Consider the following 12,091-nt stretch of genomic DNA (forward strand, 5'->3'; position numbering starts at 1 on the left):
GGCTTGTTTTTATCGTTGTGGAAACTCGATGCAAGATTAGATGTGACGCGGTCGCGATCTGTCTTTGTCTAATTAAACACCCGGCTGGTTTTAGAGTTGGTTGGTGGGAGGGTTCGGAAGGTGGAATTGTCCTGTGTTGGCTCCTTGGCGATGGTGACCAATCGGTTGGGTGTTTGTTCATGGTGGCGGGTGGGCAATCGGTTGGGTGGTTGGTGATGGCGGGCTGGTGAGCAAACGGATGGCTGGTTGAAGAAGGCGGGAGGGAGGGCTTAAGGATGGCTGGTTGGCGATGATGGGTGGGAGGGCAAACGGTTGGCTGGTTGGCGATGGTGGGCGGGAGGGTTTACGGTTGGCTGGTTGGTGATGGTGGGCGGGAGGGCTAACGGTTGGCTGGTTGGCGATGGTGGGCGGGAGGGACATTGGTAGGTTGGTTGGTTTCGTTTATTTTCCATATTTTCAACATCATTTTATGAAATTATAACTAATAGAACAATCGGTAATACACAATTATATAATAGTATGTCGGCATCTTAACCACTTGCCTGATTAACCCGAGTTAACTCGGAATTTGTTTTTGCTTTACATATTATTTACCCGAGTTATCTCGTTAAAATCGAGCAACCGCAGTGCACTTTTCTGCCTACCCGGATAGACTCGTTTGAGCTTTAAAAGGTGTTAATTCCCATTTTGGCCACTAGATGGAAGGCCATCTACCGGATTCCCATGACACTACGTAGTTGTGGTCGTTCTGTGAGTGTAGTGTCAAAACGTACAGAGCGTTTTTGTGTTGTGAATACATTCTGTTCATGTTTTAGTGTTTTCCATCGTGTGAAGAAAAACAAGATGAGTAACGATAAGCTTAGACAACAGTATAGAGGAGGAGAAGGAAAAATGGATGTGAGTGGAAGTGATACAACAGTGGACAGTGTGTGTACTGACGGGACAGATACAGATAGTTGTGGTGGTGTACAGTCGCCTTCTAAAATATTTTCTTTGGTATATGATTTGTTGGGAAAGGGGTACTGTTTGACAATGGACAATTATTATAACTCCCCACAACTTGCAGATCTGTTCATTTCGAAAAAGCTGATGTATTTGGAACACTGAAACGCAGTAGGAGAGATGTACCACAGACTCTAAGAACAGCCAAATTGAAGAAAGGCGAAGAAGTAGGGTTGCAATGCGGCAAAGTGACAGTCATGAAATGGAAAGATAAGAAGGATGTGACATTGTTGTCAACCATCCAATCTGTTGAAATGATGACTGTAACACAAAGTCACAAAGCCAAAATTAAACCACGAGTGGTGGTCGATTACAACGACAAAATGGGTGGTGTTGATCAGCATCTTGCTTCATACGCCACACCAACAAAGCGTGGCAAAAAGTATTATAAAAAGATTTTCTTTCATCTTTTGGTCCTGTCTCTTTGGAATTCAACATTAAAACGTAAAGACATTTTATTTTCTACAGTTTATATGCTATTTTGAAACATTTGTAGTACTTTCCATGTATGTACGAGTTAACTCGGGTTAATAATTATGGAAGTTTTTTGAATTGTTTGGTAACCTTATTTGACCCCAAAAATAGAATTTCATTACTGTTCCTTAATTGCCGATATCGGTACATTACAAACACACAATAAAAAAAATGTGTAAAATATGGACCACTTTTGGGAAAATAAAGTGTCAGGCAAGTGGTTAAGACGTATCGCAACTGTAAATACTGGAAGAGAACAACTGATATTTGTCCAATTAGAATTTTGGTAACTATTTTCTCAAAAACGAGACTCTCAATTTATATATATCACAATATACGTCCTACATATACTAGAGCTAAGTATTAGTGCAAGATCTTAAATGTAGTGCCTAAGTGAATGTAACAAAACAAAGAGTGCAGGAAATTGCGCTGCGCGTTTGCGTTGTGGTTCGAGATTTCGAACAATATCTTTCATCGCTGTTATAATGATCCTGAACACGCAATCCTATAATGTAGTTAACAATTAAGAAGGTGGTATTATTAATCGTGTGTTGAAATCGTGCGACGAGTGTTGAAGTGGAGAGAAAAAGGTGCATGTGTCTTTAATGACTGTGAAGTGGCTTGTTTTTATCGTTGTGGGAACACGATGCATGATTTGATGTGACGCGGTCGCGATCTGTCTTTGTTTAATTAACAACCCGGCTGGGTTTAGATTTGGTTGGTGGGAGGGTTCGGAAGGTGGAATTGTCCTGTGTTGGCTCCTTGGCGATGGTGAGCAATCCGTTGGGTGGTTGGTGATGGTGGCGGGTGGGCAATCGGTTGGGTTGTTGGTGATGGTTGCGGGTGGGCAATCGGTTGGGTGGTTGGTGATGGCGGGCTGGTGGGCAAACGGATGGCTGGTTGGAGAAGGCGGGAGGGAGGGCTTAAGGATGGCTGGTTGGCGATGGTGGGTGGGAGGGCAAACGGTTGGCTGGTTGGCGATGGTGGGCGGGAGGGTATACGGTTGGCTGGTTGGCGATGGTGGGCGGGAGGGCTAACGGTTGGCTGGTTGGCGATGGTGGGCGGGAGGCACATTGGTTCGTTGGTTGGTTTCGTTTATTTTTCATATTTCCAACATCATTTTATGAAATTATAACTAATAGAACAATCGTTAATACACAATTATATAATAGTATGTCGGCATCTTAGGACGTATCGCAACTGGAAATACTGGAAGAGAACAACTGACATTTGTTCAATTGGAATTTTGGAAAATATTTTCTCAAAAACGAGACTCTCAATTTATATATATCACAATATACGACCTACATATACTAGAGCCAAATATTAGTGCAAGATCTTAAATGTAGTGCCTGAGGAATGTAACAAAACAAAGAGTGCAGGAAATTGCGTTGCGCGTTTGCGTTGTGGTTCGAGATTTCGAAAAATATCTTACATCGCTGTTATAATGATCCTGAACACGCAATCCTATAATGTAGTTAACAATTAAGAAGGTGGTATTATTAATCGTGTGTTGAAATCGTGCGGCGAGTGTGGAAGTGGAGAGAAAAGGTGCATGTGTCTTTAATGACTGTGAAGTGGCTTGTTTTTATCGTTGTGGAAACTCGATGCATGATTTGATGTGACGCGGTCGCGATCTGTCTTTGTTTAATTAACAACACGGCTGGGTTTAGAGTTGGTTGGTGGGAGGGTTCAGAAGTTGGAATTGTCCTGTGTTGGCTCCTTGGCGATGGTGAGCAATCTGTTGAATGGTTGGTGATGGTGGCCGGTGGGCAATCGGTTGGGTGGTTGGTGTCGGCGGGCTGGCGGGCAAACGGATGGCTGTTTGGAGAAGGCGGGAGGGAGGGCTTAAGGATGGCTGGTTGGCGATTGTGGGTGGGAGGCCAAAGGTTGGCTGGTTGGCGATGGTGGGCGGGAGGGTTTACGGTTGGCTGGTTGGCGATGGTGGGCGGGAGGGCTAACGGTTGGCTGGTTGGCGATGGTGGGCGGGAGGTTTTACGGTTAAATGGTTGGCGATGGTGGGCGGGAGGGCTAACGGTTGGCTGGTTGGCGATGGTGGGCGGGAGGCACATTGGTTGGTTGGTTGGTTTCGTTTATTTTTCATATTTTTAACATCATTTTATGAAATTATTACTAATAGAACAATCGGTAATACACAATTATATAATAGTATGTCCGCATCTTAAGATGTATCGCAACTGGAAATATTGGATGAGAACAACTGATATTTGTTCAATTGGAATTTTGGTAACTATTTTCTCAAAAACGAGACTCTCAATTTATATATATCACAATATACGTCCTACATATACTAGAGCTATGTATTAGTGCAAGATCTTAAATGTAGTGCCAAAGGAATGTAACAAAACAAAGAGTCAGGTAATTGCCTTGCGTGTTTGCGTTGTGGTTCGAGATTTCGAACAATATTTTCATCGCTGTTATAATTATCCTGAACAAACAATCCTATAATGTAGTTAACAATTAAGAAGATCGTATTATTAATCGTTTGTTGAAATTGTGCGGCGAGGGTGGAAGTGGAGAGAAAAAGGTGCACGTGTCTTTAATGACTGTGAAGTGGCTTGTTTTTATCGTTGTGGAAACTCGATGCAAGATTTGATGTGACGCGGTCGCGATCTGTCTTTGTTTAATTAACAACCCGGCTGGGTTTAGATTTGGTTGGTGGGAGGGTTCGGAAGGTGGAATTGTCCTGTGTTGGCTCCTTGGCGATGGTGAGAAATCGGTTGGCTGGTTGGCGATGGTGTGTGGGAGGGCAAACGGTTGGCTGGTTGGCGATGGTGGGCGGGAGGGTTTACGGTTGGCTGGTTGGTGATGGTGGGCGGGAGGGCTAACGGTTGGCTGGTTGGCGATGGTGGGCGGGAGGGACATTCGTTGGCTGGTTGGTTTCGTTTATTTTTCATATTTTCAACATCATTTTATGAAATTATAACTAATAGAACAATCGGTAATACACAATTATATAATAGTATGTCGGCATCTTAAGACGTATCGCTACTGGAAATACTGGAAGAGAACAACTGACATTTGTTCAATTGGAATTTTGGTAACTATTTTCTCAAAAACGAGACTCTCAATTTATATATATCACAATATACGACCTACATATACTAGAGCTAAATATTAGTGCAAGATCTTAAATGTAGTGCCTAAGGAATGTAACAAAACAAAGAATGCAGGAAATTGCGTTGCGCGTTTGCGTTGTGGTTCGAGATTTCGAACAATATCTTTCATCGCTGTTATAATGATCCTGAACACGCAATCCTATAATGTAGTTAACAATTAAGAAGGTGGTATTATTAATCGTTTGTTGAAATTGTGCGGCGAGGGTGGAAGTGGAGAGAAAAAGGTGCACGTGTCTTTAATGACTGTGAAGTGGCTTGTTTTTATCGTTGTGGAAACTCGATGCAAGATTTGATGTGACGCGGTCGCAATCTGTCTTTGTTTAATTAACAACCCGGCTGGGTTTAGAGTTGGTTGGTTGGAGGGTTCGGAAGGTGGAATTGTCCTGTGTTGGCTCCTTGGCGTCGGTGAGCAATCTGTTGGGTGTTTGGTGATGGTGGCGGGTGGGCAATCGGTTGGGTGGTTGGTGATGGCGGGCTGGTGGGCAAACGGATGGCTGGTTGAAGAAGGCGGGAGGGAGGGCTTAAGGATGGCTGGTTGGCGATGGTGTGTGGGAGGGCAAACGGTTGGCTGGTTGGCGATGGTGGGCGGGAGGGTTTACGGTTGGCTGGTTGGTGATGGTGGGCGGGAGGGCTAACGGTTGGCTGGTTGGCGATGGTGGGCGGGAGGGACATTCGTTGGCTGGTTGGTTTCGTTTATTTTTCATATTTTCAACATCATTTTATGAAATTATAACTAATAGAACAATCGTTAATACACAATATTATAATAGTATGTCGGCATCTTAAGACGTATCGCTACTGGAAATACTGGAAGAGAACAACTGACATTTGTTCAATTGGAATTTTGGTAACTATTTTCTCAAAAACGAGACTCTCAATTTATATATATCACAATATACGACCTACATATACTAGAGCTAAATATTAGTGCAAGATCTTAAATGTAGTGCCTAAGGAATGTAACAAAACAAAGAATGCAGGAAATTGCGTTGCGCGTTTGCGTTGTGGTTCGAGATTTCGAAAAATATCTTACATCGCTGTTATAATGATCCTGAACACGCAATCCTATAATGTAGTTAACAATTAAGAAGGTGGTATTATTAATCGTGTGATGAAATCGTGCGGCGAGTGTGGAAGTGGAGAGAAAAAGGTGCATGTGTATTTAATGACTGTGAAGTGGCTTGTTTTTATCGTTGTGGAAACTCGATGCATGATTTGATGTGACGCGGTCGCGATCTGTCTTTGTTTAATTAACAACCCGGCTGGGTTTAGAGTTGGTTGGTGGGAGGGTTCAGAAGTTCGAATTGTCCTGTGTTGGCTCCTTGGCGATGGTGAGCAATCTGTTGGGTGGTTGGTGATGGTGGCCGGTGGGCAATCGGTTGGGTGGTTGGTGTCGGCGGGCTGGCGGGCAAACGGATGGCTGTTTGGAGAAGGCGGGAGGGAGGGCTTAAGGATGGCTGGTTGGCGATGGTGGGTGGGAGGGCAAAGGTTGGCTGGTTGGCGATGGTGGGCGGGAGGGTTTACGGTTGGCTGGTTGGCGATGGTGGGCGGGAGGGCTAACGGTTGGCTGGTTGGCGATGTTGGGCGGGAGGGACATTGTTTGGTTGGTTGGTTTCGTTTATTTTTCATATTTTCAACATCATTTTATGAAATTATAACTAATAGAACAATCGTTAATACACAATTATATAATAGTATGTCGGCATCTTAAGACGTATCGCAACTGGAAATACTGGAAGAGAACAACTGATATTTGTTCAATTGGAATTTTGGTAACTATTTTCTCAAAAACGAGACTCTCAATTTATATATATCACAATATACATCCTACATATACTAGAGCTAAATATTAGTGCAAGATCTTAAATGTAGTGCTTAAGGAATGTAACAAAACAAAGAGTGCAGGAAATTGCTTTGCGCGTTTGCGTTGTGGTTCGAGATTTCGAACAATATCTTACATCGCTGTTATAATGATCCTGAACACGCAATCCTATAATGTGGTTAAAAATTAAGAAGGTGGTATTATTAATCGTGTGTTGAAATCGTGCGGCGAGTGTGGAAGTGGAGAGAAAAAGGTGCATGTGTATTTAATGACTGTGAAGTGGCTTGTTTTTATCGTTGTGGAAACTCGATGCATGATTTGATGTGACGCGGTCGCGATCTGTCTTTGTTTAATTAACAACCCGGCTGGGTTTAGAGTTGGTTGGTGGGAGGGTTCGGAAGGTGGAATTGTCCTGTGTTGGCTCCTTCGCGATGGTGAGCAATCTGTTGGGTGGTTGTTGATGGTGGCGGGTGGGCAATCGGTTGGGTGGTTGGTGATGGCGGGCTGGTGGGCAAACGGATGGCTGGTTGGAGAAGGCGGGAGGGAGGGCTTAAGGATGGCTGGTTGGCGATGGTGGGTGGGAGGGCAAACGGTTGGCTGGTTGGCGATGGTGGGCGGGAGGGTTTACGGTTAAATGGTTGGCGATGGTGAGCGGGAGGGCTAACGGTTGGCTGGTTGGCGATGGTGGGCGGGAGGCACATTGGTTGGTTGGTTGGTTTCGTTTATTTTTCATATTTTTAACATCATTTTATGAAATTATTACTAATAGAACAATCGGTAATACACAATTATATAATAGTATGTCGGCATCTTAAGATGTATCGCAACTGGAAATATTGGATGAGAACAACTGATATTTGTTCAATTGGAATTTTGGTAACTATTTTCTCAAAAACGAGACTCTCAATTTATATATATCACAATATACGTCCTACATATACTAGAGCTAAGCATTAGTGCAAGATCTTAAATGTAGTGCCAAAGGAATGTAACAAAACAAAGAGTCAGGTAATTGCGTTGCGCGTTTGCGTTGTGGTTCGAGATTTCGAACAATATTTTCATCGCTGTTATAATTATCCTGAACAAACAATCCTATAATGTAGTTAACAATTAAGAAGGTGGTATTATTAATCGTTTGTTGAAATTGTGCGGCGAGGGTGGAAGTGGAGAGAAAAAGGTGCACGTGTCTTTAATGACTGTGAAGTGGCTTGTTTTTATCGTTGTGGAAACTCGATGCAAGATTTGATGTGACGCGGTCGCAATCTGTCTTTGTTTAATTAACAACCCGGCTGGGCTTAGAGTTGGTTGGTGGGAGGGTTCGGAAGGTGGAATTGTCCTGTGTTGCCTCCTTGGCGATGGTGAGCAATCGGTTGGGTGGTTGGTGATGGTGGCGGGTGGGCAATCGATTGGGTGGTTGGTGATGGCGGGCTGGTGGGCAAACGGATGGCTGGTTGGAGAAGGCGGGAGGGAGGGCTTAAGGATGGCTGGTTGGCGATGGTGGGTGGGAGGGCAAACGGTTGGCTGGTTGGCGATGGTGGGCGGGAGGGTTTACGATTGGCTGGTTGGCGATGGTGGGCGGGAGGGTTTACGGTTGGCTGGTTGGCGATGGTGGGCGGGAGGGCTAACGTTTGGCTGTTTGGCGATTGTGGGCGGGAGGGACATTGGTTGGTTGGTTGGTTTCGTTTATTTTTCATATTTTCAACATCATTTTATGAAATTATAACTAATAGAACAATCGGTAATACACAATTATATAATAGTATGTCGGCATCTTAAGACGGATCGCAACTGGAAATACTGGAAGAGAACAACTGATATTTGTTCAATTGGAATTTTGGTAACAATTTTCTCAAAAACGAGACTCTCAATTTATATATATCACAATATACGTCCTACATATACTAGAGCTAAGTATTAGTGCAAGATCTTAAATGTAATGCCTAAGGAATGTAACAAAACAAACAGTGCAGCAAATTGCGTTGCGCGTTTGCGTTGTGGTTCGAGATTTCGAACAATATCTTTTATCGCTGTTATAATGATCCTGAACACTCAATCCTATAATGTAGTTAACAATTAAGAAGGTGGTATTATTAATCGTGTGTTGAAATTGTGCGGCGAGGGTGGAAGTGGAGAGAAAAAGGTGCATGTGTCTTTAATGACTGTGAAGTGGCTTGTTTTTATCGTTGTGGAAACTCGATGCAAGATTAGATGTGACGCGGTCGCAATCTGTCTTTGTTTAATTAAACACCCGGCTGGGCTTAGAGTTGGTTGGTGGGAGGGTTCGGAAGGTGGAATTGTCCTGTGTTGGCTCCTTGGCGATGGTGAGCAATCGGTTGGGTGGTTGGTGATGGTGGCGGGTGGGCAATCGGTTGGGTGGTTGGTGATGGCGGGTTGATGGGCAAACGGATGGCTGGTTGAAGAAGGCGGGAGGGAGAGCTTAAGGATGGCTGGTTGGCGATGGTGGGAGGGAGGACAATCGGTTGGCTGGTTATTGATAGTGGGCGGGAGGGTTTACGGTTGGCTGGTTGGTGATGGTTGGCGGGAGGGCTAACGGTTGGCTGGTTGGCGATGGTGGGCGGGAGGGACATTGGTTGGTTGGTTGGTTTCGTTTATTTTTCATATTTTCAACATCATTTTATGAAATTATATCTAATAGAACAATCGGTAATACACAATTATATAATAGTATGTCGGCATCTTCAGACGTATCGCAACTGTAAATACTGGATGAGAACAACTGATATTTGTTCAATTGGAATTTTGGTAACTATTTTCTCAAAAACGAGACTCTCAATTTATATATATCACAATATACGTCCTACATATACTAGAGCTATGTATTAGTGCAAGATCTTAAATGTAGTGCCAAAGGAATGTAACAAAACAAAGAGTCAGGTAATTGCGTTGCGTGTTTGCGTTGTGGTTCGAGATTTCGAACAATATTTTCATCGCTGTTATAATTATCCTGAACAAACAATCCTATAATGTAGTTAACAATTAAGAAGGTGGTATTATTAATCGTTTGTTGAAATTGTGCGGCGAGGGTGGAAGTGGAGAGAAAAAGGTGCACGTGTCTTTAATGACTGTGAAGTGGCTTGTTTTTATCGTTGTGGAAACTCGATGCAAGATTTGATGTGACGCGGTCGCAATCTGTCTTTGTTTAATTAACAACCCGGCTGGGCTTAGAGTTGGTTGGTGGGAGGGATCGGAAGGTGGAATTGTCCTGTGTTGGCTCCTTGGCGATGGTGAGAAATCGGTTGGCTGGTTGGCGATGGTGTGTGGGAGGGCAAACGGTTGGCTGGTTGGCGATGGTGGGCGGGAGGGTTTACGGTTGGCTGGTTGGTGATGGTGGGCGGGAGGGCTAACGGTTGGCTGGTTGGCGATGGTGGGCGGGAGGGACATTCGTTGGCTGGTTGGTTTCGTTTATTTTTCATATTTTCAACATCATTTTATGAAATTATAACTAATAGAACAATCGGTAATACACAATTATATAATAGTATGTCGGCATCTTAAGACGTATCGCTACTGGAAATACTGGAAGAGAACAACTGACATTTGTTCAATTGGAATTTTGGTAACTATTTTCTCAAAAACGAGACTCTCAATTTATATATATCACAATATACGACCTACATATACTAGAGCTAAATATTAGTGCAAGATCTTAAATGTAGTGCCTAAGGAATGTAACAAAACAAAGAATGCAGGAAATTGCGTTGCGCGTTTGCGTTGTGGTTCGAGATTTCGAACAATATCTTTCATCGCTGTTATAATGATCCTGAACACGCAATCCTATAATGTAGTTAACAATTAAGAAGGTGGTATTATTAATCGTTTGTTGAAATTGTGCGGCGAGGGTGGAAGTGGAGAGAAAAAGGTGCACGTGTCTTTAATGACTGTGAAGTGGCTTGTTTTTATCGTTGTGGAAACTCGATGCAAGATTTGATGTGACGCGGTCGCAATCTGTCTTTGTTTAATTAACAACCCGGCTGGGTTTAGAGTTGGTTGGTTGGAGGGTTCGGAAGGTGGAATTGTCCTGTGTTGGCTCCTTGGCGTCGGTGAGCAATCTGTTGGGTGTTTGGTGATGGTGGCGGGTGGGCAATCGGTTGGGTGGTTGGTGATGGCGGGCTGGTGGGCAAACGGATGGCTGGTTGAAGAAGGCGGGAGGGAGGGCTTAAGGATGGCTGGTTGGCGATGGTGTGTGGGAGGGCAAACGGTTGGCTGGTTGGCGATGGTGGGCGGGAGGGTTTACGGTTGGCTGGTTGGTGATGGTGGGCGGGAGGGCTAACGGTTGGCTGGTTGGCGATGGTGGGCGGGAGGGACATTCGTTGGCTGGTTGGTTTCGTTTATTTTTCATATTTTCAACATCATTTTATGAAATTATAACTAATAGAACAATCGTTAATACACAATGATATAATAGTATGTCGGCATCTTAAGACGTATCGCTACTGGAAATACTGGAAGAGAACAACTGACATTTGTTCAATTGGAATTTTGGTAACTATTTTCTCAAAAACGAGACTCTCAATTTATATATATCACAATATACGACCTACATATACTAGAGCTAAATATTAGTGCAAGATCTTAAATGTAGTGCCTAAGGAATGTAACAAAACAAAGAATGCAGGAAATTGCGTTGCGCGTTTGCGTTGTGGTTCGAGATTTCGAAAAATATCTTACATCGCTGTTATAATGATCCTGAACACGCAATCCTATAATGTAGTTAACAATTAAGAAGGTGGTATTATTAATCGTGTGATGAAATCGTGCGGCGAGTGTGGAAGTGGAGAGAAAAAGGTGCATGTGTATTTAATGACTGTGAAGTGGCTTGTTTTTATCGTTGTGGAAACTCGATGCATGATTTGATGTGACGCGGTCGCGATCTGTCTTTGTTTAATTAACAACCCGGCTGGGTTTAGAGTTGGTTGGTGGGAGGGTTCATAAGTTCGAATTGTCCTGTGTTGGCTCCTTGGCGATGGTGAGCAATCTGTTGGGTGGTTGGTGATGGTGGCCGGTGGGCAATCGGTTGGGTGGTTGGTGTCGGCGGGCTGGCGGGCAAACGGATGGCTGTTTGGAGAAGGCGGGAGGGAGGGCTTAAGGATGGCTGGTTGGCGATGGTGGGTGGGAGGGCAAAGGTTGGCTGGTTGGCGATGGTGGGCGGGAGGGTTTACGGTTGGCTGGTTGGCGATGGTGGGCGGGAGGGCTAACGGTTGGCTGGTTGGCGATGTTGGGCGGGAGGGACATTGTTTGGTTGGTTGGTTTCGTTTATTTTTCATATTTTCAACATCATTTTATGAAATTATAACTAATAGAACAATCGTTAATACACAACTATATAATAGTATGTCGGCATCTTAAGACGTATCGCAACTGGAAATACTGGAAGAGAACAACTGATATTTGTTCAATTGGAATTTTGGTAACTATTTTCTCAAAAACGAGACTCTCAATTTATATATATCACAATATACATCCTACATATACTAGAGCTAAATATTAGTGCAAGATCTTAAATGTAGTGCTTAAGGAATGTAACAAAACAAAGAGTGCAGGAAATTGCTTTGCGCGTTTGCGTTGTGGTTCGAGATTTCGAACAATATCTTACATCGCTGTTATAATGATCCTGAACACGCAATCCTATAAT

The 12,091-nt window shown here is 43.7% G+C and overlaps 1 protein-coding gene across 1 annotated transcript in view; it reads left to right on the forward strand.

Moving 5' to 3' along the window:
* Positions 1-891: 891 nt before the first annotated feature.
* The window catches only part of LOC146002305 (uncharacterized), a 61,826-nt gene continuing 50,626 nt past the window's right edge, over positions 892-12,091 (forward strand). The window contains exon 1 of the mRNA XM_083140017.1: positions 892-897. Coding sequence (XP_082996143.1) covers positions 892-897 — 6 coding nt within the window. The remainder of the gene's footprint in view (positions 898-12,091) is intronic.

This window comes from Lepisma saccharinum, chromosome 18, assembly GCF_977018435.1.
Source record: "Lepisma saccharinum chromosome 18, izLepSacc3.1, whole genome shotgun sequence".
Classification (NCBI taxonomy): Eukaryota; Metazoa; Arthropoda; class Insecta; order Zygentoma; family Lepismatidae; genus Lepisma; species Lepisma saccharinum.